Source organism: Pseudorca crassidens, chromosome 6 (assembly GCF_039906515.1).
Source record: "Pseudorca crassidens isolate mPseCra1 chromosome 6, mPseCra1.hap1, whole genome shotgun sequence".
NCBI classification, from domain to species: domain Eukaryota; kingdom Metazoa; phylum Chordata; class Mammalia; order Artiodactyla; family Delphinidae; genus Pseudorca; species Pseudorca crassidens.
The window spans coordinates 993,630-1,021,168 of NC_090301.1; the positions used below are offsets into that span (position 1 = coordinate 993,630).

The 27,539-nt window shown below is 53.6% G+C and overlaps 1 protein-coding gene across 1 annotated transcript in view; it reads left to right on the plus strand.

Annotated features, from left to right (window-relative positions):
* Window positions 1-1,820: 1,820 nt before the first annotated feature.
* The window catches only part of KIF1A (kinesin family member 1A), an 89,961-nt gene continuing 64,242 nt past the window's right edge, over window positions 1,821-27,539 (plus strand). Inside the window, exons 1-2 of the mRNA XM_067740003.1 lie at window positions 1,821-1,962; window positions 21,838-22,005. Of these exons, the coding sequence (XP_067596104.1) occupies window positions 21,900-22,005 (106 nt within the window). The 5' untranslated portion in view covers window positions 1,821-1,962; window positions 21,838-21,899. The remainder of the gene's footprint in view (window positions 1,963-21,837; window positions 22,006-27,539) is intronic.

A 27,539-nucleotide genomic window follows, 5' to 3' on the forward strand; every position in this document is an offset into this window, starting at 1 on the left:
GGTAACAAAAGTTTATCATAAAAGAAACACTATTGGAAAATAAGTAACATTATTAAGTAACCCATGGGTTTGGGTTTAAAAGGAGATCACATGGAACATTAAGAAATATTTAGATCTGAATGATAATGAAAACATTGCATGTTCAAATTCTGTGAGACCCAGCTAGGGCAGTGCTATAGAAGGAATTTGGTGCCTTTAAATGGATCAGAAAATAGAAGAGTTACAAGTAAATGAGCTAAGAATTGACCTCGAGGTGGAGCAACGGATCAAATCCAAAGAACCAGGAAGGAAGGAAATAATAGATAAGGACAGAAATAAATGAAATAAAGGGAAAGATGAGAAGATTAACAAAGTGTAAGTTTGTCCTTTGAAAATGTTAAAAAAGAGAAAAATGCAAATCAGCAAAGTACAGAATAAAAAGGAGAAAGAAGTACAGAAACAGTAGGTATAAGAATAAATATGCTAGTATTTATTCTACAACCTCCGTGACATGGACTAATTCCTAGAAGCATGTAAAATGCCAAATTTGGCTCAAGAAATAGAGAATTTGACCAGAGGGATAACTCTGCTGGAAATAGAAAGGATAAAAGACCCACCCTCCCTGGGGGGCCCACATAGTTTTATTGTTTCTACCAAAAGTTTGGAAGAACAATAACTTCTCTTTTTGCAGGTGGTGCCAGGGAATAGAAAAACAGAAGCTACCTGGGGGGCTTCGGCGGGTAGGGTGGTCTCCTTTGCAGAAGTGTATGTGTCTGTGCCCTTGCTACGTTCAAGGCACAAGCCCCACGGATGCTGCAAACGGAGGTGAAGCACCTCCCTTACTGCACAGTGTGAGGGGTAAATGGTTAACCGGGTAAACCTTGGGGGCAGCGCCTGGCACCTGCCCGACGCCACCGAGGCCCTGGGGATGCGGAGGAGGCTGACGCAGGGGCTGCGTGGGAAGGGGGTCCCGGCGCCCCGGCTTCAGGGCGGCAGGACGTCACCGCACCCACCGCAGTTCCGGTGGGCGAGCTGGCCAGAGGCTTTGTCAAAGTTGCCCAGCAATGGGGTATGCGGAAGGAGGTCGGTGGCACGCAAAGATGCCAGTCCGTCCCTGGTGGCCTGTTTTCCGGCTGGGGGATTGACAAAGGCTGGGCTTTGCCAGTGGGGACCAAGAGCCGCGTGTGACTCGGTCCAAGGAAGTTAAGCTGGAGAAACAGGCCGTGAGGACGGGGGCGCTGACGACCTGGAGAAGTGGGGCGAGAGGATGGCGGGGGTCTCCACCCGAGGCATGACGGGAGGAGAAGCGGCAGGTCCACTGGCCGGCCGGTTGCATCATCCCTGCTAGGAGGGCTGTCTGCGATGCTCTGGTCTCCCTCCAGGGCTCTGGCCCAGACGCCAGGCGCGATTGAAAACTCACCTGTTACACCTAGAAGTCAGTATCTCTACCACCCCCGACAGCCCCTCCACGGTGCAAGGAGGGAGGCCCTCGGAGGGACAAACGCGAGTTTTGTCCCTCAGCGTCGATGCGTTTGTACTGCTGGCATCGCGGGTGGGGCAGGTGAAGATTTAGTGGTTTCACTTGAAAGGGGTCCGAGTCGGGGTGCGGGGGGGCCCAGGGCTGCGCCAGGGGAAGGGGCGGCGCGTCCGGGCCCGGGTGTCGGTCCCCCACTCCCCCACCTATCGCACCGCGGTGTCAGCGGTGATGTCACAGCCCGGCCCCAGCCCCATCCCCGCCGCAGCCGCGACGCCCGTCCCTCTCCCCGCGCGACAAACCAGCTGGCGGCTGGGGCTTGGGCGCCGCGCGCAGCCAACCAGCGCGGCGGGAGGGGCGCGGGGCGGGCCGGGCCGGGGGCCCGCAGCCGTCACGCGGTGCCGCCGTCAGAGCGCCGAGAGCAGCCCGGGAGCGGCAGCAGCTCCGCGCTCGGGGACCCGCGCCCATGCCCGTGCTCATGCCGGGCCGCCGCCACTGACGCCGAAGAGGTAGGGCAGCGGCTCTCCCGGCCTCCCGAGCCCCGCGTCCAGAACCTGCACCCCGCATCCTGCACCTGCATCGTCTGCGCCCCGGGGCGGGGAGCTCGCGCCCTGCGCTGGCGTCCTCTTCTCAGCCAGAGGCGCTGGCGCCGCGCGGCCCCTTCCCTTCCCCCGACCCTCCCCCGTCCCCGCGGAGAACAATGGTGCAAATTCTGGGGTGTCCGCCCTTCTTTAGCAGCTGGGCAGGGCCCTCCGGAAAGGCCCCTCCGATGCGGCCCCGGCTGCAGGGGGACTCTCGTCTGGGATGGGCGGGGGTCGTTACGGGGAGGGCGCAGGCAGCTGGCTGCATCTCGAGACACCCTCCCCCCCTTCGCCGATCCTCCCCTCCCCTGGAGTGGAGCCATTCCTAGGGATGCGGCCGGGACTGCGACCGGACCGGCGGGGGAGGGGAGGGATGGAGAGAAGGCGAGAGGATGCGGATGGGGCATCCGGGAGGGGGCGCGACTGCAGCGGCCAGGCCTGAGGGGAGGGCACTCAGGGCGGCCGGGCGCGAGCAGAGGCCCTGGTCCCCGGGGTGGGGGAGGGCGGATGCTGGAGCCGAGAGCCAAACAGGCAGGCGGGCAGGCGGGCAGGCGGGCGGGGCGGGCGGGGGCTGCGGCGGGAGGGCTGGGCCGCCAGCTTGGTGCGCACCTCCGAGACTGCCCATCGCCCCACCCCAAGTCGCGTCCTCCTCCCAAGAGACCTCTTCTCCCTTCCAGAAAGACCCACGGTTTGGGAGGGGCCGCCTGTGGATGCGGCCTGCGTCCACGCAGCCAGCGCCCCAGTAACAGGTGTGGCCTGCAGGAGGGGAGGGGGCTGCGGGGCCGCGACGTCTCGGCTGGCGGCGCTTCCCAGGCGCCTGAGCTCGGATGACAGGGACACTGCAGCTTAGACCCTTTCGCTAGTCCTTTAAGCTGCCTGTCGCCCTTACTTCCCCTCCAAACCCGCCGCGCAGCCCTGGCGGCGGGCAGGGAGGGTCCGCAGTCTGCCTGGCGCTGGGTGGGCTGGGGGACCTCGGGCCGCAGGGGCGGAAGGGGGAGGGGAAGGAGGGAATGCCAAGTCATGGGGCCTGCCTGGCGCGGGCGCGACGTCGCCCCGGCGCGGACCCGATGCGCGCCCACGTTCCCGGGAAGAGGGACTTTCCCACAGAGACCCGCGGACCCTCCCTAAGCGGCCGCCCCCTCCAGGGGATGCCTGCATTGCTGGGATAAAGGCCTGTTAGAGCAAAGGATTGGATCTTAAGGCTGAGGAGAGGAGGTGGTGCGGAGAGGCCCCTGCGGCGCAGGGCTGCCCCTGTCCTAACCCTGGGGAGTCAGCGCGACACCCAGCGCGCGCTTCTGCAGGACAGTCACACCTAACCCATCCTCTCCCTGCTCTCGAGCTGGCTGAGGGCCCTTTACCGGGGCAACCGTGCCCATCCCCCTCTCGGGCTGAGAAAGCCGCCGCAGGTTTGAAGGGAAGCTCTGGGGTCTGGAGTGGGGGCTTGGGGCTGTACCTGCGGCGGCCATTTTGCAGGTGTGGTCGGCCACCCGCCTTAGCTGAGCCTGAGGGAAGGGGGTAGTCAGGAATGAAGCAGGTGCGGCACTTCCAGCGGGTTGCAGTGTCTGCGGTGTAGGGTGAAGGATGCTGCTGGGGCCAGGGCCGGATCTCAGGACTGCACTTGGCTGGGGTCGAGATCCAGGAACCTTCAGGGGCTGATGCTTGCAAGGAGGCCACTGGCTGAGAGACCCAGACGAGGTGGAGGGGACAGTCAGTCTCTACCTGGGTGTGAAGTCTGGTGAGGGTACTGGGTCAGAGCCAGGGAAGGGACTAGAAACTCCATCCCATGCTATGCCTGGATCTGAAGGTGAGCAGGGAGTTGCCTGTGGGGCGCGGCCCACAGGACAGAGGGAGGGTCGGTGTGGGGTCAGGGCCCCTCCCCCACAAGGCTCCCAGGGAGGGCCCCTTTGAGGAGGGCCTGCCAGATGCCTGCTGTGTCCACCCACTGGCTGCTACCCCTGCTGAGTGTCCGTCCTTCCACCTCCCCCCGCAGGAGTGGCCCATAGACTGCCCGTCCTGGGGCCTCCCGATGGGCCAGCCACGGCCAGGTGGAAGCCGAGGCTCTGCCTGAAGCCCAGAGGTGGGGCGCAGTGGGAGTCACACCCAGACTCACTGGGTGCAGGGGGTCCAGCCCCCCAGCCTCGTCCCCCTTCAGTCCCCCTGGTGTCACCACTGCTGACCCAGGGCTGACCACGTCCTTTGGACGCGGAGCAGGGAAGTCCTCCCCTGGGCTCTGTGGAGTGTGGGATGGGGCTGGGGGAGGGACCGGGAGTGGGGGGGAGGTGGAGATGGGGGGCATAGCCTCAGGAGAAGGCTCAGAAGGGATGGGGCAGTCTGCCTAGGCCCATTCAGCTCAAATAGGCCAGCCAAGGTGGGTGAGCTGGGCGTGGCGGGGGGGGATATTCTCATGCGGTCCTGCTGTCACAGGATTGGGGCCTGTGGAAGGGCTACCAGCACTGGGAACCCCACCCTGGACTTTAGGATTGACTGACCAGGGCCTGTGCTCAGGCCTGCCAAGCCCTTCAGACCTGAGACCCTTCTGAGTCTGGAGGGGCCTGGGCTGCCTCCCCTGGGAGGGAGAGTGGCTGGCCAGGGGTCGCTCTGCAGCGAGTGACCCCCAGGATGAGTGCGTGGCTGCCCTCCTGCCCAGTCCTACGTGCTCCCTAGAGCACTCCCCGTTCAGTATTCTTCGGCCCAAAGGACCAGGCTCACCACCCCTACCCAGGTGGGCCACTCCCACTGTCTCCCCTGCCCCATACCCTGGAGCACCTCTGAGAATGCTGGAGGGGCCGGACCGTGCCCTCCCGCAAACCTCTCTGCTCTGCCAGGGTGCCCAGGGGCGCCGCCGGGCTGCTGGGCCTGCTCAGTACGTGGTTCTGTCCAGTTAGCTGGTGGAACTCCTCCCACCTGGCCTCACCCCGAACAGGCAGGCCCAGGGCAGGGGGCGGGGATGGGGCTGGTGGCAGGTGTGCTGCACCGTCCCACCTGTTCTAGTGGGTTTGCTGAGCACCACCAGGGTCCTGGCTTCGGGCTGAGGGGCCGCTGGCTGACCCCGGGCTCCCCCAGCTCCCCAGCCCAGAGTAATGGAGACGTTGGAAGGGTGGAGGGTACGGTCAAGGTCAGCGGTCAGCCGAGGCTGAGCCTCCTGACCCCTCTGGGGTTTTCCGCAGCCCCTCCTGTGGGCTTTCCCCTCCCCCGACACACACCACCCTGAGCCCGCTCCCTCCCAGCTGCGCCCCCCCGCCCCCGTGCTTGCCGGAAGCCACTCCCCTTGCGGCCTCCGAGGTGTCACCCCTGGGATTGGGAAGGACACACCGCCTGCGTGGCTGGGCCCCGCTTCTGCCTGCCGCTTCTCTAATGCCTCTGCTGGATTTAATCTCCTGATCCTGTCCTTGTGTCTGGGCCGGCTGAACCCTGGGTCCCCGCCCCCGCCTCATCCCCTGCTCAGGAGCCCCAGGTGGGGAAACGCCCCCCTGCCCCTCCCTCTACCTAGGTTTCAGGGCTCCCTGGGGTCTGGGGAGGACAAGCCAGGACCCCCCAGCCCTGGCCTCCTGTTCTCACTCCTCACCTTCCCCACTTGGCTCTTGGGCTGACTGGAGCTGCTACTCGCATACACACTCACAGACACACACAGACTCACACACACACGTGTACACACACGCTCACACACACAGGTCCTGCCTGGCCCTCTCTCCCCTGGGGCACTCCACATGAGCCCCCACTGTGAGATCCCCGCCCCCTCCAGTGCTGCCAGCGCCTTGAAGCCTGCCGTGAGCGCCCCTGAGGGCCACCCCACCCCACGCAGGTAGCTTGGGGGCCAGCGAGGAGGAAGGGGACACTGATCGGGGCAGACTGCATTGCACACCTCCGTGTGCCGCCTTGTCCGCGCTCCCAACACCTCAACGCGCAGGTGGCATCGCACCCATTTTCCAGATTTAGAGGCTGAGGCTCCTGAGAAAGCATGTGACTTGTCACAGAGGACCTGGGGTTCCACCCCAGCTGCCTCCGACTCCAAAAACTTTGCTCTTCGAGCGCTTTCTGCTCCCCCCACCCCCACCCCATTGCCACCCCATCCCGTGCCAGCACAGTGCCTTACACGCAGTGGCCACTCCGTAAACGCTGGTTCCTTGTTGGGCCAGTGGCTTTAGCCCAAGGCGTTCGTTTCCTGTGGCCCCAGGGCGAGCAGCTGCCTCTCTGTCGGGGGTGGGGATTGTCTGTGTGTCTCTGTGTTTCCATCAGGACCTGCCAGGGCTCCTGAAATGCAGCTCTGGGATGAGGGTGGGGATGCCCCAACTGCTCCTGTAGGCCCAGCTCCCTGCAGGCCCCCTCCCCTAGCCCAGCCTCTGGCCTATCCTCAGGGGTGTCAGGAGTCCTGGCCCCCCACCCCAGTCTCAGCCCTGCAAGTAACACTCAGGTAGTCCTCAGTTTCCTTCCCCGTCTGTCACCAGCTCAAGCCAGGATGGTGAGGGGCAGGGCTTGGTCATCAAGGCTCAAGGCCTGTGGGTCAGTGGGGACCATGCTTCTGGGGGCCATCATGGGGCTGGGGCAGAGGGTGACTCAGCTGCTAGTGTCATCTGGTCTTCACTCTCCACCTGCTTCTGGGTCCAGGGCTGTACCACGGCCGAGGCTGTGCCCAGGAGGGCGGCAGCTCCGGGACGAGCAGTGGTGCGGTGGGCGATCTCAGCTGTCCCTTTCTTGTACTGAATGCATCCCTTTCATCCTCACCTTCCCCAGCTTCTCAATCACATTCTCTCTTCCGCTGAGTCCCCTCTTTCCTGGCGCTCTCAGCCCCGGAAGCCACCCCCCTCCTGCTGCCCGCTGCATCCCCTGGGCTGGACTCTGTCCGCTGGCCCCGGAGCTGCTTCTTTCTTAGTTTCCTGTCCTGTTTGGCTCAAGCGCATCCTTGTGTGACATCCTAAAAAGGGTGATGAGTCCTCGGCTTCTAGAGCGTGTCTTCGCTCTGTCCTCACGCTGGTCGATGCTTTGTCTGGGAGCACTTTTTGTTGGTAAATCACCCTGAAGCCTTTGTCATCGTCACCTTCTGCATCCAGTCACCTATGAGAAGTCTTTGTCAGCAACTCGACTTTCCTTCCTGAAATCTTTTAGGATCCTTTCTTCATCTGCGGACTCCTGACCATCCATGCAGTTGGGTTACGTGTGGGTTTATGTGTTTACTGGTGCTCGGTGGGACCTTTCAGCTGAAGACAAGCTCTATTCTTTCATCTGTTCATGTTTCTTCCCTTTCATTTTTTTCTGTTTTCCTCCTTGAATTCAGGCATTGGTCTTCTGTGTTCTGGCCTTTTCTCTCATTCTGTCTCCTCGTTTATGTCCTACTTTCTGGACAATTTTTGGACTTCATTTTCGAGTTCTTTGGGGACGTTTTGTGTTTCAGCATTCACACTGTTTATCTCTAAAAGAACCGTCTTCCTTGTCTCTAAGTGTTCCCGTTTCATAGCATCCTGTTCTTGTTTTGAGAATGTAGCATCTTGAAACATTCTGAGTCAGGTTATAAAGGTTTTTTGTCGGTTTGCTTGTTTTTGCTCATGGTTTTACCCTTTCTCACAGGGCTTGTTTTCTGCTGGTTTACTGGTCTCTCACTTTGAAGCCGCCGGGTGGCCTGCTGGGTAGTGGAAGGGTTCCTGCGATCTGGGTGGGATTCCAACTGGAGCCGAGTGTGGGGTGGGGGGTGCCCAGTGGCAGGTTTGCTTTAGGCAAAGGTGTGGGAGCTGGATGCCAAGCTGTGTCCCAAGCGCCAGAGTGCAGGGGGCCAGCGTCCACATTGAGGACATCACTCTTGCCGGGTGTTTTCTTCCGTTTCTGTAGGGAAGAGCCTCCTACCTTTTGCCTGAGGATTTGGAAGCCACGGCCCTCTGAAGAGGAGGCAGGGAAAGGGGTGAGGGTTTCACCATCGAAGTGGTGGTTTCACAGGCAGACTTGCACCCAGCGCCCCCTCTTCAGCCTCACTCCCCACTCCTGCCCACTGCTGGGTCCATGAGCCCTCAGCCTAGAGCCCCCGGAGGCCCCCGCTATTGTGCTACAGAGGACCGCTCCCCTAATCCTCCTGGAGTCGGGGGAGGGCCTGTCTTACCCACTTTGCACATGGGGTCACAGGATCGTGCAGAGTTCCGCCCGTGCTGCTGGCATCCTGGAGGTCCACTTCGAGGCCTTGGCCCCAGTCGGCTGGACCCCTGGCCAGGGGTCTCCCTGCCACCCTGAAATCGGCGTCAGCATTCTCAGAACTCCATGATTTACCCCTGGGCTCTCAGTAGTGTTGCCAGGAGTGTGCGGCTCTACCGGCTGTTCTCACCCTGTCCACTTGTCTGCACGTTGCTGCCTGAACCACGTTTGTGAGATCCCCTAGGATGCGTCATTCGCTTTTGCGTCTGGATGGAGCTCCCGTAGGACTGACTGGTCCCCAGGTGTGGGGCATTTAGGCATCTCCATTCCCTCCCTCTCAACTCCTGGACTCATGCACAACACCTCTAGTTGCACAGCTGCTGGCCATGTGGTCTGCAGCCTTACTAGAAAATTGCCCTGTTGTTTTCAAAGCGGTTGAACCAATGAACTTTTCCCAGGTGATCTGTAAGTTCCTGTTGCTGTATCCTTGTAACAGTTGGGGTTGTTAGACGTTTTAATGTTGTGATCTGTTGGGTATGGTTTTAGACAACACTTTGTTAATTACTATTGTGGTTGAGTATCTTGTCCTGTAATTTGCCTGTTCATATCTTTGTGCCCATTTTTTCTTTTGTGTCTCTTTTCTTTGATTTTGTCTGTTCTTTATATGTTCTGCACGTGAATCCTTGTTGATCATATGGGCTACAGACATCTCCAGGTGGGTGGGCTTCTCCTCACCCTTTCAATGGTATCTCGATGCCTGGACTTTTCCTTTTGGTGTCTTCCATGGGCTTAGAAATCCTTCTTAAAGGTGAGCATGGAGATAACAGTGTTTGGTTTCTTCCAGAACTTTGTTGTTTGCATTTAGGTCTTCAGTCTGCATGGAAGTTGTTTTGGAATAAAAAGGGCTCTAATTTTGTAGGACTGGCCAGTTGTGCTGGTCTGTCTTAGTCTGCTATAACAGAGTACCACAGACTGGGGGGCTTAAAAACCACAGAAACTAATTCTCACAGCTCTGAGGCTGGACATACAGGATGAGGGCATGAGCTTGGTCTGGGTGCAGCATTGTCGCGGTACCAGCATGGCCAGGTTCTGGTGAGAGCCTTCTTCTGGGTTGTGGATGGCTGACTCACTGTGTTTTCACATGGCTGAGCAGAGACAAGGAGCAAGTTCTCTTGGGACCTTTTTAGGGCGATGATCCCATTCATGAGGCTCCATCCTCATGACCTATAGCCTCCCCAATGCCCCGCCCCCAACACCATCACACTGGAGGGTAGGGTTTCAACGTAGGAATCTGGGGGGAACACAGACATTCAGTCCATGACACCTGTTTTCTCAGCATCACTGGGTCAGCATCCCTTTCTCTTCTCATCAGCCTGTAAAGCCTCCTTGTCAGAAGGGCTGTGTGTGCAGGTCTGTTTCTGGGGTCCCGTCTGTTACAATGGTGGTGACTTGCTTGTCCCAGCCACCTTGTCTTAATGACTACAGCTTTATATTAAGTCTTGTTATCAGTGGGGCCTATTGCCTTCTACCTCTTGTGTTTCTTTTTTTTTTTTAACATCTTTATTGGAGTATAATTGCTTTACAATGGTGTGTTAGTTTCTGCTTTATAACAAAGTGAATCAGTTATACATATACGTATGTTCCCATATCTCTTCCCTCTTGCGTCTCCCTCCCTCCCACCCTCCCTATCCCACCCCTCCAGGCGGTCACAAAGCACCGAGCTGATCTCCCTGTGCTATGCGGCTGCTTCCCACCCTCTTGTGTTTCTTCAAGCTTGTTATTGGTATTTGTAGTATCTTATGCCATATAAATTTTTAGAAGCAATCTGTCTAGTTTCACAAAAAGACTTGTTTGTGATTTCATTTGAAATTACATTGAATGTTTTGATTCATTTGGGTGAAAATAAACATTTTTAAGACATTTAAATTTCTTTTTCATGAACAGGTTGTAGTCTTCATTTATTTAGATTTTCTATAATGTTTTTGTAAAGTTTAAAAGTTTTCTTCATAAAAGTTGTATGTATCCTTTGTGACATTTATTCCTATGAAGGTACTTTATATTTTTGGTTATTTTTTAAATGCCACCTTAAAAAATATTTTTAAACTCTTGTCTCTAGTGCATACTAACATGGTTGTTTCCTAGCAACTTTGCTGACCCCTCCCACTAATTAAATAATTAAAATAATATGTCTCTGGATCCTCTTGATTCCTGTGTAGATAAGCAAATAGTCTGCAAATAATGACAAGTTGTTTTATTCTTTTCCAACCCATATTTTGCCCATGTTATTCCTTTTTCTTGCCTTATCACTCTGGCAAGAACCTCTGCTACAATGTTGAATACAAGTGGTGACAGCAGGCATCCGGAACTTGTTCCTGAATTTAAAGGAAATGTTCCTACTATTTCACCATTAAGTGTGGTATTTGGGTAGATTTTTACTAGATACCTATTATGAGATTAAAGAAGTTTTATCCTTCTATTGCCAAGAGTTTTATCACAAATGGATTTTGAAAATGACTGAATACTCCTTCAGGATCTATAGAGGACCTCATTTGGCCTTTTTCTCCTTTAATCTGATATGTGCTGAATTGTATTAATAGATACCCTAATGTTAAGCCATGCATTATATTACCATACTGGTATTCCTGAAATAAACCTACTGTATTATCTTTTTTATTTTCTGCTGGACTTTCTTGTTAATATTTTGAACTTTTCTATCTATGTTCATCAGTGAAATTGGTCATTTCTCAAATGTTCTTTGTCTAATTTGATGCCAAGGTCATATTAGCCTCAGTGAATGAGTTGGGGATATAAACTTTCTCCCTCTGTTTCCCTCTCTTTTTCCTGTTCTCTTAAATAGTTTGTATAAGATTGGAAATATCTGGTCTTTTGTATGTCTGGTAGAACTCATAAAAAGTATCTGAGTCTTCTACTTTTCTGGTGGTTAATATTTTAAACTATTGAATCAATTATTTAATGATTGTAGGAAAATTCAAGTTCCTACTGACAAATTTTTCTCCTGGTTATAGGTCATCTTTTCTGGCTTCTTGGCACGTGTAGTAATTTTTAAAATTGAATTCTAGACATTTCTACATTGTGGAGCATCTGAATTATGCTTTCTTCCTGTAAAGAATGTTGGGCTTTGTTTTGGCAAAAGCAGTTAAATTACTTGAGGACTTATTTGATCCTTCAAGGCCTGATTTTAAGCTTTTATAGAGTTGCTCTAGGGTAGATTTCACTTTGGAACTAGTTAAGCCCACACTAAAGTATGATTTCTTTGGAGTCTCTACTGAATGTCTGGGGGCCTGGGATGGAGGGACCAAGAGAACTGTATTCTGGCTGGTGGAAGCACAGATGTCTTCTGACTTTGTGTGAGCTTTGGGAAGTCTTCAGTCTTCAGTCTTCTTTGTCCAGTCCATGGGCATGGACTAGTAGTCTACAAAGATGCAAGGGGATCCCTATGCAGATTTCTGGAGCTCTATTACTGAGCAACTGTTTCCTTTCCAGAACTCTGACCCACAGATTCCAGCAGCTGCAACCTACCCAAACTCTGACTTCCATCTCCCCAACTCATCAGAGTTGCTGAGCTGTTTGGGTCCCACCTCCCAGTGCCTGAGGTCTGTACATTGTCTCTAGGAAGATTTGGAGTGATTGGAGGGAAGGGAGACTCATATGTTTCCCTCCTCTCAGTGCTTTTTGTGCCATGTCTGAAAACAGTCATTTTCATCTATTTTGTCCAGTTTGCTAGTTGTTGTTCACAGTGGGAGGTTAAGTATGGTCCTTGTAACTCCTTCATGGCTGGATGTGGAAGTGCTATAAATTTTGCTGGTAGTATTTGCATGATCATTTACTACTAAGTTTATTTATAACTCTGTAGTGATTTTTTGTTTTGTGTGTTAGTTATTTAGAAGTTTATTTTTTTAATTTCTAAACATATGGGTTTTAATGATCTTTTATTGATTTTTAATTTAATTGTGTTCAAATTACATGATGATTTGATACAGAGTCTTTGAAATTTATTGGGAGTTGCTTTATGGCCTACGACAAGGTAAAATATTGAAAATGTCCCCTATGTATTAGAAAAGTATGTCTCTAATTTTTGAGGGCAAGGGAGCACGTATGTTCATTAGTTCATGATCGTTATGTTGTTCACATCTTCTGCATCCTCATTAATTATATGTCTGCTTGATCTGTCAGTTAGTGAGAGGTGTGTTAAAACTGCCGTGGTAAATTAATGAATTATTCCATGTTGCATGACTCCTAACCTTTGTTTTATGGTTTCATCATTTTGTCTCTCTGGGGCCATTCTGGGTAATTTTTTCTGACATATTTTCCACTTCATTAATTCTCTGTTCAGCTCCACTTAATTTGCTGATTGACGTGTCTGCTAAGTTTGAAAATTTAAAGGATTACATTTTTATATCTAAAAGTTCTGCATGGCTTTTCCCTCGTGTTTTACTGCACTATTTCCCATTCCTGCTTATTTCTGTAGACATTTTAAGTGCACTTATTTTGTAACCTGTATCTGACAATTGTAACATCTGAGGTCCTTGAGGATCTAGTTCTGGTTTTCTTTTCCTTTTTTGCTGATTCTCATGGTGAATTTCATCTCTGTGTCGGGTAACATTTCACCATCAGCTGCTACTTGACAGATCTTCATCTCTGGGAATACTGGGACCCCAAGGGTAGGAAGCTATTTCCAAGGAGGATTTGTATCTGCCTTTGTGAGGTGCTTTGGGTGCAACACCTGAGACCTGCTCTGAGCTAATTTCTCAACCTTGGGCTTCCCTAACCATGCTGGTGAATTTAGACCCAAACCTGCATGAGGTCAGGGCTGTGGCCTCAAATTCTCAGAAGCACTGGCTTGTTCACCAATGGAGCTGAGAGTCCTTCAGACCAATGCCGACATCCCTTTGACGGCAGATGGCTTTCCCCAGCCTTCCACTCCACGGGGGCTGTAACTTTGCAGGATCCAACTTTTTGTGGCATTTGATTCCAGTCCCGACTGCCTGTGTTTGAGGCTGTCTCCCATCCCCCCACTCAGCAGGTGAAACCCAATTCTCTGCATTTCTGGCATCAGCAAACGCCTGCAGCTTCCTTCTGGGTGGGCTTGTGGGATGGGCTCCCCACTTTCATTTCAGCTCCTCCTTCCTCTTTTCCCCCCTTTTCCAGAATTCTCTTCTTTTATTCTGATGCTTGTTATTTATCCCAAATTTCTAGGTGATGTCTAATGGGAGGGTATCTCATCCATCATATTGCCAGAAATGGGAGTCTCTCAATCACCTTTCTCCCCCCATCAGTTTTGAAATATTAATTTTAATGAGCAAAACTGATTTTTGTCTTCATGCACACCAGCGCTTGTCAACCGAAAGTGAGCTAGCTTTCTCTCTCCCTCTTTCCCTGAACCATTTGGTAATTATTTTTAAAATAATTCTTTTTAGGTAAAATATGAACATGATTTAGAAGAGTCGAATGTATCTACAAAACTCATTTAGGGAATCAGCAGTTTTTGCTGTCTATCTGCAACCTCTTTCAACTCCCTTTAGCTGTTGTTGTTACTTTTTGTTGTTGTTACTGTTGTTATTTAGCTCTAGATTGCTAAATAATGTGCTATTCTGCTCATTTTTGGCCTGTTTCAGAAGTTACATAGGTAGAATTATATAGAATTCAGTGTTTGGTTCATCCTTTCTAATTTATCTTCTCTCCCTCCTTAAATGCCATTGAAATAACAGTAGAGGTAAACTAAAGAAAGACCTAAATGCTTCCATAAGGATAAAAAAACAGGAGACAAGGCTCAGCAACCACGTTTTGGAAAATGAAAGGCAGAGCCCACGTGGTAACTGACAGCAGGTCCAGGAAAGCCAAAGGCATAGAGGGAGATTGGGAAGCAGCCCGCGGACGTCCTCACAAGGCTCAGGAACTGGGCCCCCAGCTGCCCTGGGCAGACGGGTCCAAAGTCTGCTCGAGAAGCAGCTAGACTCCTGAGAATTCTCCCCACCTGCTCCTTCCCCATTTCTTTCTTCCTTTCTAACCCTTCTCCCTCCTTGATCGCGTCCATCTCCATGACTTAAAGAGTCAGTGCTCACAAGCAACTGATGCATTTTTCCTGCCCTGACCCCTCCTCAGATGCTCACATCCAGCCTCCTCCCAAACATCTCCAGGCATCTCCTGCTGGCGCCAGGGTTAAGGGGTGAACGAGATGACAATCCTCCTCTGGCAGAGCCTCAGCTGCTGGTTCACGTGCACCAGGTCCTTCTCAAGGCAAACCTTCAAGTCCCGAAGGTCCGCCTGGCAAAGCCATGGCTCCCTGGGGGACGGTGGGTTCTGGATTGACCTGGGACTGCTGTGAAGGACTCCCCACCTCGACCCCCATGACTTAAAGCTATACATTTCCTCGTGAGTTCTGTGTGAACTGCACTCCACAGCTTTGATATGTTGTATCCTCATTATTCAGTTCAAAATATTTTCTAACAGTCAATGAGTTTTTTTTCCTTTGACCCATAGGTTATTTAGAATTGTATTGCTTTATGTCCAAACAGTCGAGAGGTTGTAGGTTTGGGGTTTTTTTTAAATTAATTAATTTATTTTTGGCTGTGCTGGGTCTTTGTTGCTGCGTGAGGGCTTTCTCTAGTTGCGGTGAGCAGGGGTACTCTTTGTTGCGGTGAGCGGGCTTCTCTTCTCTAGTTGCGGTGGCTTCTCTTGTTGCGGAGCACGGGCTCTAGTGTGTGCAGGCTTCGGTAGTTGTGGCACGCGGGCTCAGTAGTTGTGGCTCGCGGGCTGTAGAGCGCAGGCTCAGTAGTTGTGGCGCACAGGCTTAGTTGCTCCGCGGCATGTGGGATCTTCCCAGACCAGGGCTCGAACCCATGTCCTCTGTGTTGGCAGGCAGATTCTTAACCACTGCACCACCAGGGAAGTCCTGGTTGTAGGTTTTTTTATTGCTTTTTTTTTTTTTTTGCGGTACGCGGGCCTCTCACTGTTGTGGCCTCTCCCGTTGCGGAGCACAGGCTCTGGATGCGCAGGCTCAGCGGCCATGGCTTATGGGCCCAGCCGCTCCGCGGCATGTGGGATCTTCCCGGACCGGGGCATGAACCCGTGTCCCCTGCATCGGCAGGCGGACTCTCAACCACTGCGCCACCAGGGAAGCCCTACTGCTTTTTTGTTTGGTATTGATGTATAGCCTAATTCTACTGTGGTCAGAGAACATATGAATTTAATTTTATGAAATTAATGGATTTAATTATAAATTGAAATTCGCTAGCCTTTACTTTATGACCAGCCTATGGCTAATTTTAGTAAATGTTCCATGGGCGCTTTAAAAGAACGTGCATGATAGATATTTTTCCTTTTCAGTAGCTGATAGAATAGGCAAAGCAGGGACTTCCTAACAGTCCAGTAGTTAAGACTTCGGCTTCCAATGCAAGGGGTGTAGGTTTGATCCCTGGTCGGGGAGCTAAGATCCCACATGCCTTGCCAAAAAAGACAACAAAACAGAAAACGTAAAACAGAAGCAATATTGTCACAAATTCAATAAAGACTTTGAAAATGGTCCACTTAAAAAAAAAAAGAATAGGAAAACGAAAAAATTTTATCTTTTTGTTTTCCGCCTCTCTGTGTCTTTTTATTTAAAGATGTCTCTCGTCAACAGACTATAACTTTAAAAAAAAAATCTGTTCTGACAACTGTAACATTTGACTTGGAGTGAATGGTCCATACTAATTGACTTGAGCTTTTATCTAGGGTCTTCAATCTTCATTTTCCATTTGACACTTTTTTTTGTTCTGTTTTTCCTCCTGTATTGCCTTCTATTGGATTAATAAAAATATTAAAAATTTTTTCTATTTATCTTGCTATTAACCTGTTAGTTGTACATTCTTTCTCTGCTCTTTTGATGGTTACCCTAGCAATTGAAACAAGTATCCTTGAGAGTCTAATATAAATGATTACTTTTCTACTTAACGTTGAAACCTTAGAACCTGTATTTTGGCTTCCATCATTTCTGTTGAGAAGTCAATTGTCAATCTTTTTTTTAATATAAATTTATGTATTTTATTTTTGGCTGCATTGGGTCTTCAGTTGCTGCGTGCGGGCTTTCTCTAGTTGTGGTGAGCTGGGGCTGCTCTTCCTTGTGGTGCGCAGGCTTCTCATTGTGGTGGCTTCTCTTGTTGCGGAGCACAGGCTCTAGGCACGCAGGTTTCAGTAGTTGTGGTGCGTGGGCACAGTGGTTGTGGCTTGAGGGCTCTAGAGCACAGGCTCAGTAGTTGCGGTGCATGGGCTTAATTGCTCTGCGGCATGTGGGATCTTCCTGGACCCGGGCTTGAACCCTTGTCCCCTGCATTGGCAGGCGGATTCTTAACCGCTGCGCCACCAGGGAAGTCCTCAATTGTCAATCTTATTCTTGTTCCTTTAAAGGTCTTTTTTTCCTGCCAGCTTTTAATACTTTTCTTTCCGTCTTTGGTACTCGACAGTCTTACTGTGATGTGCGTTGGTGTAGTATTCTTGGTGTTTGCAGAGCTTCTTGAGTCTGGATGAAGTACTAAAATACTTCAGTAGTTTTAGACAATTAATGGTCATTATCTTTTAAAGTATTGCTTCTCTCCTATTCCATTATTCTCCTTTTAGATTTCAGTTGCATGCATGTTCGACCATTTCACTGTGTCCTGTATTTCTCTGACGCTCACTTTTATATTTTCTGTTCTTTGTTTTCTCTGTTCTTTAACTTTCCGTTGACCTGTTCTCCACTTCGTGAACTCTGTCTTCAGATGTGTCTAATCTCTTCCGTGTTTAATTTCAGTGATTGTATTTTCGGTTCTAAAATTTCCATTTGATTCTTTTTTATAGTTTCAAATCCTCTTGCAAAATTCTCCATTTTCCCTTTATTCTCTCCATCCTTTCCTCTCTTATTTTGAACATAAAAGTCATGATTATTTTAAAGTGCTCGTTTGATAAGTCCTAGATCTGGATCATATGTAGGTTTGTTTCTTTTTACCTTTCTTTCCCAATTTGTTTTGAGGCATATAGCCCCGTCTCTTTTCATGACTTGTGAGTTTTGATTGGTCTCAGAAGTTGCCTGCGAATACATATGCGAGGCTCCAGATGGCTCAGATTTTCTCTTCCAGGCAGGTGGAGTGAGGGTCATCCCTCGTTCAGCCCCGAGCTGAGCCAGGGCTGGCCGCAGTGTGACAAGGTGCAGCCCACCTGTGGCTCTGCCCTGTTGTAGGTTCTGTGCCCTTCAGGGCTTTCAAATCAGACCCTGGCATGATTGCTGTGGCCTCTCCTCCCAGTGGACCCAGAACTCTAACCTCGGACTCCTTGGCACCTGAGACCGTGGAAGACTTCTCTTTGATTTCCAGAGGCTTCCTACTTGAGTTTTAAACTTCCGCCCCTCATGCCTTCGGAGTTAGGCAGATGTTTTAAGGGGAGAACTGACCATTTGTTTGGCTTAAGTCTCTGCTTCTTTCTCCTGGGATCTTGACCTCTCAAGTTTTGTTTTTCTCGACCAAAAAGCTCTGCAGGTTCTCCATCCCTCAGCAACGGCTTTCTGCCTGGGAAAACTCTAGATTCCCGGCCCCGAGCCCGTGACCAGAATGCAAAACGCTCAGGGAGAAAGTGCTGGGGAAAGTCCTCCCCTGCCCCGGTAGTCCCATCTCTGGAATCTTGGCCTGCCTGTCTGCGTGGCTTCTGTAGCTCTTAGACCTTCAAACAGATTTAAAAATTGTATGCAGCTCCTCTAGCTGTGCACGGAGGGGAGCCGTTCCGCCATCTGGACGCACGAGTCCTCCTTTGTTTTTCATGCTTGGCGTCAATGCATACTTTCTCTCCAGAGCCATAAGCAGAGTCTCCTATATGTTCTTGTAACACTTTCCAAAATAAAGTTCTAGCTCTATTTTTCAACATGGGACAGCCAGTTGTCCGATACCAATCTCACCCAATCCCTGCAATGCTGCTTTATCATATGTTGGCTTTGTCTGTGTGTGTGTGTGTGTGTCTGTCTGTGGCCAAGCTTCATCTTTTCCATTGATATCTCTGTTCTTGTGTCACTACTAGACTTTGTAAATTATTGTAGCTTTAGAGTAAATACGATAGCTGGCAGGGGATGCACCCCCTCTTTGTTCTTATTTTTCAAAACTCTCTTCCAAATACTTGCCAAATTCCACTGAAAATCCTGCTGGAATATTTTGCTTACTGGAATTGCGCTGAATTAATATAGCTAAGTCTGAGGAGAACTGAACATTTTGCAATGTCAAATTGAACATCTTTCATAAATATTTTCCTCGTTTCTAATTATTACTATTTCGCCACTTGGGAATCACTTATTCAAAGGGTACGGCCTTTATTTTTAAGGCATGAGGCCCATTGCTAAAGGCTTGCCTAGAAATCTCACCCCAGTTTGCATTCTCACCAAGAATTCATGACCTTGTTCCTACTCTTCCCACTCCAGCCAGCATGTCCTAAGGCTTTTCTCAGTTTAGAAAGGGCAAAGATTTTCCAGCACAAGGAAACGTGGATTCTCAGAAAGGCACGTCCTCCAGTCCACCCTGGACGGTCATTCATGGATGTAAGAAGGTGAAACAGTGTTGGAAAAAACGTTTCTGGTGGGTAGATGAGGGCGCACTTGGTCTGTGAAGGGCTGTGGGGTGGAGCTGGGCGTGATTCCAGCCCCTGAATTCTGCTCCACCCACCTGGGCTTTTGCTCGTGTCCTGGACCCGTTGGCCCTCAGCTGTTGGCTGGCCTGGCAGTTCCCTCTCTCCCTGTAGCCTCTGGAAGAGCTGTGTTGCCTGAGGGGACGGTCCTGCTCCGTGCCCAGCCTGCTCTGGGGAGTTCTGGGGAGCCTAGGAGCTGGCCCTGGGACTTTACAGCATTGACCTCAGCCCTGGCCATGCCCTCCCCCATCTGTAGAGAGAGGGTCCCCAGGGTCTCTGCAGGCCCCTCCTGCTCTTGGTCCTGGGTCTGTGTACAGAGGTCCCTGTCCCATTCTAGAAGGGGGTCTTTGGGCCAGATTCTCCTGAGGGTGTCCATTACAGGCAGGGAGACTGAGGCAGAAGGTTCCCTTTTCAGAAGGGGAGAGGTCATGGGACCTCAGTGTTCCATGGAATCACCTCCCGGCTCATCCGCGGCTTGTGGGCACTGCTCTGTCCATTCATCTTGGGCCCGTGGGCTTCCAGCCCAGGGAGGGACAGCCCTCTCGAGCCGGCACAGACCTGGCATGGAGCCTGCCCGGGGCCTGCGTCCTTGGGCGGTGGGGGGGTGCCTCCTCCGTGTGAGTGTGACCTGCAAGTGGACGTGAGGGTCAGCTTCACATTCACACCTGGGTGGTGGCCAAGCAGGCCCAGGGAGCGGCAGCCGCGTGCAGAGGCTCACTCCGTGGTGGCCAGACAGTGGCCGCGCCCTTGCCCTCCTTCCTCAGGCGTTTGCCCCGAGCCTGGCCACACCGTGGGTTCCCTCTTGGCTTTCCCCTTTTGTTTGTTCTTAAAATTTTTCCAAAGCAACATGGAGACGTGGCATCCAGGTCCAGGGCTGCGAGTCTCCACGGGAGCAGCAGCCCCGCCCGGGCCTCACCCTCCACAGTCCGGTTTTGGTTTTGTCTGATCCGTTTAGATCCCACTGGGACAGAGTCAGCTTTTCTGCCCCATCGCACTGCTAGCGACCCCACCGCATGCAACGCGCCTCCCCGTCTTCCTGCTGTGTTTCCTGTGTGTTGGTTAGTATTTTGTGTTTACGCCAGCAGAACTAGTGGACATTCCTTCCTGCTGCTCTCAGGGGTGCACTCTGCTTATATTCTCTTTCTTGAAGAACGTGGTGTCAGGAATGAGTGATAACGTAATGCCTGGGGTCATCACTGATCTCTCCTCAAACCCTCTGGTGGATGCTTCTCCGCGTAGGGAGACCACCTCCCGCCTCGCAGCCCCGTCTTCTTCCTGGCTGGGTCCCCTCCATTGCCCTCCGATGAGGGACGTCCCCCCCTCGAGGCAGCCCCAGGGTCCTGCTGGGACCCCTTCACCATCCTCCGGGCTGGGCCCGCACCCACGTCTGCCCCACCAGCCACCTACCTGCTGGAGCACAGGTTCTAGCCTCCTGCAGGGTCTTCCTGGGTCTTCCTCTCACCCTCCCTCCCAGTTGTGATTGGCTGAGCTCAGAGTTCTAGGCCGAAAGTCGCCGTTCCTCAGCACTTGGAAAGTGTTTCTTCATCTGGTATCCCTGAGATGCTGGTGCCATTCTGAGTCTCCATCCTTTCTCTCTGGAAGCTTCTGGAATCTTCCCTTTAGCCCTGAGATTTCACAGTTTGCTGTGGTTTCTGACCTTTTATAGCAGGTGGGGTAGGTAGACCCTTTGAATTTGGAGACTCATGACTGGCTGTGCTGGGAAGTTTTCTTGAATTATTTCTTTAGTAGCTTCTTTTCATTGATCCCCAAATTTCATTTCTCTCCTCACACAGAAAATTACTTAACTGTATTTCCAACCTTTTTATTTACTTCTGAAGGTCCTGTTTTCGTAGTCTTAATTTCCAAGGACTCGTTCTTATTCATTAAATGGTCCTTTGAAAAAAAGCTACTTCACTTGCTCCTGGGTGAGTAAATTTCCTTTCTGAGGATATTAATTACAAGGTGTTGAAACATTTTTGTTCTTCTCTTCCTGCTTTGTCTCTTTCTGCTGTGCTCCTTTTCTGTTTGCTTTAGTCTCTGTATTGCTTGCTAGAGGCTATGGTCCTGTTTCCCCAGCAGAGGACCCTGCCCTCTTCCCTGGCAGCCAGCAGGTGGGGGCCCTGCAGCAGGAGGAGGAGGCTGGGGTCCCCCACTACTGGGCATCTTCACTGGGCTTTTCACACCCACCTTCAGCGGGTCCTCAGAACTCCAGGCTGGACCAAGCCTCACTCTCCCAGAGGGTAGCCTCTGGCCTCCTGCCTGATGGTGGCATGGGGTGGGGGGGCAGGTCCTGGATGTTCACCGGGTGGGGATGGTGGTCTCGGGGTCTTCATTGCTCTGCTGGGGCTGCCATAACAAAGTACCACAGACTGAGGGCTTAGACAACAGAAGTGTATTGTCTCACAGTCTGGAGGCTGGAAGTCCCAGATGTGCAGGGTGGTTCCCTCCAAGGCCGTGGGGGAGAACCACTGCCTGCTTCTCTCCTGTCTTTTGGCGGTTTACCCCCAGTCCTTGGCTTGTAGACCTCTGTCTTTGTCTTCACGTGGTACTCTCCGTGTGCGTCTCCTTTTATAAGGACGCTGGTCACCCTGGGCAGGGCCCACCTCACTCCAGTGGGACCTCATCTTAACCAGTTATAGTGCCAGGACCCTGTCCCCAAATAAGGTCACGTTCTGAGGTCCTGGGGTTTAGGACTCAGCATGTGAATTTTCAAGGGATACAATTTAACCCATGACATGGCCTGACCCTCCCTCTGCTAACTTTCCACAAACACCTGTTTTCGGTCCCACCCAGCCGCTGACCTTCAGAGGCACCCGGAGTCTTTCCGGGTCCCAGAGAGCGAATCGGCTGTTTCTGGTTAGGCTCCAGCTTTCCTAGGCTCCTCTCATCCCGTTGGCGTTCTTTCCTAAAACTCGCGGCATTTCTCACCCGCAGCTGCCCTGCTCCGTTCCTCTTCCTGTGGACTGGTTATCCGAGCAGGTGTCACAGCCGGAAACATCTGCGCTGCCCTTGTGGATATTGTTTCTAACTCGCGTCTCCCTTTTTCCCAAGGTGTCTCCTGTGCCCGCTGGGGCTCCCGCCGCCACTAGGAGTGACCCACAAAGGCCGCAGAGATGGCTGGGGCCTCGGTGAAGGTGGCGGTGCGCGTCCGCCCCTTCAATTCCCGAGAAATGAGCCGCGACTCCAAGTGCATCATCCAGATGTCCGGAAGCACCACCAGTGAGTATCGCGGCTGCCGGGCCCTCGGGGTTACCGTTGCTGCTGGGCCCTCGGGGCCGTGGCTGCTGCTGGGCCCTCGGGGCCGTGGCTGCTGGGCCCTCGGGGCCGCCATGGCTGCTGGGCCCTCGGGGCCGTGGCTGCTGGGCCCTCGGGGCCGCCATGGCTGCTGGGCCCTCGGGGCCGTGGCTACTGGGCCCTTGGGGTCGCCGTTGCTGCTGGGCCCTCGGGGCCGTGGCTGCCGGGCCCTCGGGGCTGCCGTGGCTGCCGGGCCCTCGGGGCCGTGGCTGCTGGGCCCTCGGGGCCCTGGCTCCCTCCTGGTCCACCCGGGGTGTCGGTCTCCTGGGGCTGCAGTAACAAATGACCACAAACTGGGTGGCTTAAAACAACGGAAATTTATCCTCTCGTGGTTGTGGAGGCCAGAGTTCAAAACCGAGGTGTTGACAGGGCCACACTCCTCTGGAGGAAGATCCTTCTTGCCTCTCGTGGCTTTTCCAGTTGTGGCCGCCAGGTTGGCCTGCGGCCGCATCACCCCAAGCTCTGCTGTCATCACGTGGCTTCTTCCCTGCATGTCTGTGTCTTTGTGTGACCTGATGACCATGGGACGTACCCTAATCCAGTGTGACCTCATTTCAACAACTGACTACATCTTCAAAGGCCCTGTTTCTCACGTTCTGAGGTTCGGGGTAGACAGGAGTTCTGGCGGGGCCGCTTTTCAACCCAGGGCACAAGGTTCCTGTTTCTTGTCTTGTTTCAGCTGCGTTTTACTTTGTCTGCTCTTCTGTTTTGTTTCTAATTGAAAGTCATCTTAAGCCTTTCTGAGAAGTAGGAGGCTTGGGGTCAACAGGGTGAACAGGGAGTAGGAAGAGACAGAATGGCAATTTCGAGAAGGTCAGAAGGACAGGCATGGCCTCCAGGGCCCGTCTAGTGCGCAGGACCCGGCTGCCGGAGCCGCAGAGAGGACTTAGCCCCGGGCCTCCCCTTTTGCTCTTTCTGGTGCCACAGACTTTGTCCTGAGTTGGGGCACGTTTGCAGAAGAGTGGACAGAGCCCAGTGTGCAGCTCAAGGAGTTCTCAGCAGCACCCCACTGCTGAGAACAGAGCGATGCCGGCACCCGGAAGCCCCCCTCCCCAGCCCCACCCACCCTTACCCACAGGGGAGCCGGCATCCTTGCTTCTAACACTAGGTTAGAGGCTTGTTTGGGGTCCCCTGGAAGTCAAGCCAGTGTTTGGCATCTCCTGCTGGTCAAGAGCCCACCTCCACGCTTGGTGACTTAGAGCAAGAATTCGCCGTCCTCTCTCCCAGCTGTGGGTTTGGCAGGGCTCAGCCGGGAGGTTTGCACCTGGAGCTGCTGCCGTCACCGCAGGCTGCCGTGGTGCGCCTGCACCTGAGTAACCCCACCCCCTCTGTCATCCACCGGGTTGGAGGGAGGGGCTGCCCCAGGGGAAGGGCGCTCAGGGCTGATGGCGGCTGCCGCCCTAGGCCTGTTCTGGGGCTGAGGCTTCGGGCGTGGCTGGGGGTCTCTGCAGGAGGCCCTGGAGCAGGTTGTGGAGGCCCCACTCAGAGCCTGTGGGGGGTCTGTTGGGCATATCTGGGGGCTCATAGTGACTCTGTGAGTGGGGCTGCCTCTGCTTGGTCCCTGGAAGCAGAACTGAGGTGAGGATTTGGGTGCCAAGAGCTTATGTGGGAGGTGGTCCCTGGATGCACTGCGGGGGTGCAGAAGCTGCGAAGCAGCAGGTGAGCAGGTGGCCGCCACGGGCAGCGGGGGCTCAGCTCGCTGGGACCCTCTGAATACAGAGTGCACCTCTGGGCTGTCCTCCCCAGGAAGCTGGGGGTCTTGTTCAGCTGCTGCCCAACGCGGGCGGAGGGTCCGTTCAGGTCCTGGCTTTCTTGTATCTCCAGCCTGGCCCCCTCGAGGCTGGAGAAAGTGCTCAGGAGGTGTGACTCAAGCCTTAAGGTGGGAAGCCAGGGACTGTGACCGCAGGTGGAAGCGTGACCCTGGGTGGGCAGGCGGCATCTGCACGAGGAGCTGATAGGGTTGCGGCCACATCGCTGTTGGGTGACCCAGGACATCAGGAATGGCTGTGAGAATCCCCGTCCATGCTGGGTCAGGCCCCAGCGGCATAGTTGCCACCTTAGACATTAGCTGGGGGTCTCGGCTTGAGGGGCTCACAGGTGACCAAACCCTACGGGAACCTGTAGAATGGACAGAAAGAACAAAGGATCAGAGGCCGACCCCGTGTCTCCCCTGGAACCTGGGGGCGGTCCAGGACAGGGTGGGGCAGGTGTCACAGAAGCAAAGAGCTGGAGATGATGGCGGGCTGCACTCAGGGGAACTTCTGATCCACCTGGGGCCTGAGAGACAGAGAGAGACAGAGACGGAGAGAGAGACAGAGACAGACAGAGACAGAGACAGAGAGAGAGATAGAGACAGAGATAGAGACAGAGAGAGAGATAGAGACAGAGAGAGAGATAGAGACAGACAAAGGGAGACAGAGAAAGACAGAGAGACAGAGACAGAGAGAGAGATAGAGACAGATAGAGACAGAGACAGAGACAGACAGAGAGAGAGAGAGAGATAGAGACAGAGAGAGAGATAGAGACAGACAAAGGGAGACAGAGAAAGACAGAGAGACAGAGACAGAGAGAGAGATAGAGACAGAGATAGAGACAGAGACAGAGACAGACAGAGAGAGAGAGAGAGATAGAGACAGACAGAGACAGAAAGAGACAGAGAGACAGAGACAGAGAGAGAGATAGAGACAGAGATAGAGACAGAGACAGAGACAGAGAGACAGAGATAGAGACAGAGAGAGATAGAGACAGACAGAGACAGAGACAGAGAGAGAGATAGAGAGACAGAGACAGAGAGAGAGATAGAGACAGACAGACAGAGACAGAGACAGAGAGATAGAGAGACAGAGACAGAGACAGAGATAGAGAGAGAGAGACAGAGATACAGAAAGAGAGATAGAGATAGACAGAGAGATAGAGAGAGAGACAGACAGAGGCAGAGAGAGAGATAGAGGGAGACAGAGTTAGAGACAGAGACAGAGACAGAGAGAAAGACCAGAGAGAGAGAGAGACAGAGAGAGAAACAGAGATAGAGAGAGAGAGACAGAAAGAAATAGAGAGAGACAGAAAGACAGAGAGAGAGACAGAGAGACAGAGAGAGACAGAAAGACAGAGACAGAGAGAATGACAGAGACAGAGAGAGACAGAGACAAAGAGAGACAGAGAGAGACAGACAGACACAGAGAGAGGCAGCCCCCAGCACAGGGAAGCCTGCCTGAGGAGTGGCGTCGGAGGGCGGGGTGAGCTCTATTCCGGGGGGTCCCGGGCCAGGGGCTAGGGCGGGGCAGGCGGCTCCAGAGCCGGCCGGAGGCAGAGGCTCACAGGAGCTGGGTTTGGGCAGCAGCTCACGGTCGTTTTGTCAGGGTAGGAGCTGATCTGCCAGCCCTGTCAGCGGGGGCGGTGACGTACTCCTTGCATCTCAAAACGAGGGGCACAGCAGGAGACCCCAGTTCTTGGAACGTGCCACCCGGAATCTCCACTGTGACACAGAAATTAGAACGCTTAAAAGTCGGTTTAAATTCTTATCCTGTAATCATGGCCTTGATAGCAGCGCTCTTCATCTGAAACACAGCAAATCTAGCAGTTCTGTGAGCCAACCAAATTGTATGTGATGTGTGCTTCTGTCCCTACAGCTGGGACCCTATCTCCAAATAAGGCCACTGTCTGAGGTTCTGGGAGAACACTGTTCAACCCAGGACAGTGCCTGGAGGGGAGGGACCCGCCCAAAACCACAGGGTGATGTCTTCAGGGCCGGGCCCCCAGCCTTCCAACTGGACCCTGGCAAGCTGGGCCCAGTGTGTGCTTTCAGGGAATGGACCACCATTCTGGAAGGTCCACCGGGACCCTACTGACCAGCAGCCCCCGTGCGGTCTCAAAACCTAACCCATCCGAGAAGTCGGCCCCATTTGCCATCACTATTCTAGAATGTTCTGGGCTCCAAATACAGTGAGACTGGGCCTGGGAGTCCACAGCAGGCAGCTTGGTTTTGCCAGGAGGTGGTGACGCGGTGCAGGCCTTTCTGTTAGCGGAACGGCTCCACACACGTGGTGTCAAAGGACGGACCCCGGGGGCCAGCAGAGTCCTGGTCAGCAGCCTTGGCCGACGGTGCTGGGGGCCTGCCGCCACTGGCTGGCCCCAGGCCAAGATGCCCCTGTACTCCCTGCCTTGAGCGGCCTCTCCCCGGGGGCCACCGTGAGAGTCGCGACGGGCTCTCCACTTGCAGGGTTAGGGTTGGGGTTAGGGCTGCCTGCGCCCCTCAGGGTTAGGGTTAGGGTTAGGGTTAGGGTCAGGGTCAGGGTCAGGGTCAGGGTCAGGGTTAGGGTTAGGGCTGCCTGAGCCCCTCAGGGTTAGGGTTAGGGTTAGGGTTAGGGTTAGGGTTGGGGTTAGGGCTGCCTGAGCCCCTCAGGGCTGAGGTGCTCCCACGGCCCAGGTGGGGAAACGAGGCCAGGTGGGGTCAGGTCAGCACACATCGCTGAGCTCCAGCCTGCGCCAGGCTCCACTCCTGGCATCGGGCCCCACGGAGCAGAGCAGAGGCTCTCACTGCCCTGGGGGTGACGCTCCAGTGGGGACACGGAGATGGAACTAGACGGGCCGGTGACAAGGGCCACAGATCGCAGTCAGGCAGGCAGTGACGGGCGTGGGGGGCCTTGCCGGGGGCGTGGAGCGTGGGGGCCAAGTCAGGTCAGTGGGAGGAGCCGTCGCTGAGGGCTCATGAGGACCGGCACGGCCCCGTGTTGAGAACGTCCCCGAGACTCCCGACACTGAGGTCTCGGTCTCCGTTTCCACGAGGCCCCTCGCTCGCTCTCTCTCTCCTCTCACTCTCACACACACACACACACACACACACACACACACACACACACACCCCTGTCTGCCGATTTCCGTGGTGTCAGTGCTCTCCCCACGGTGCAAGCTACCCAGGGTTTAACCACAGACCCGTGGAATTCCGCAGAGCTGGGCCACGGCTCCCAGAAGGGCGGGCGCCGCACGCGGCTGTGGGGTTTCAGGCTCTGAGGACACGGCTTCCCTTGCTTAGCTGCTCCCGCCCCCTGTTCAAGCTGGGCCCTCCCAGCTGTCGCCTTTGTCCTCTGTGCTCCTGCAGCAGGGGCAGAGGGCACGGAGCCCCCCGCTCAACAACCCGCGGTCCCGTCCCCCTCCTCAAACCCACGGGAGGAAGCGACCTGAGAGCTGCCCGGGAAGCCCCTCGCCACCAAATCGCCTCAGTGCCGGCAGGGGGCTGCCGTCCAGGCCTAGTCCAGGCAGGTCGCCCTGGTGAGGGCTCCCAGGCGTCGGTGGAGAGCAGGTCTGGGGTGGAACCTGGGGAGCGCCGTCCCCTCTGGAGCGCAGAACCCCATCTGTGATCACGGAGACACCACAGGACCCCTGCAGGACACCTGGGGGTCAGGACCAGGGCAGGGGTCAGAGCCACTCCAGGGGACCCCGCCCAAGGGGGAGGGGGCAGG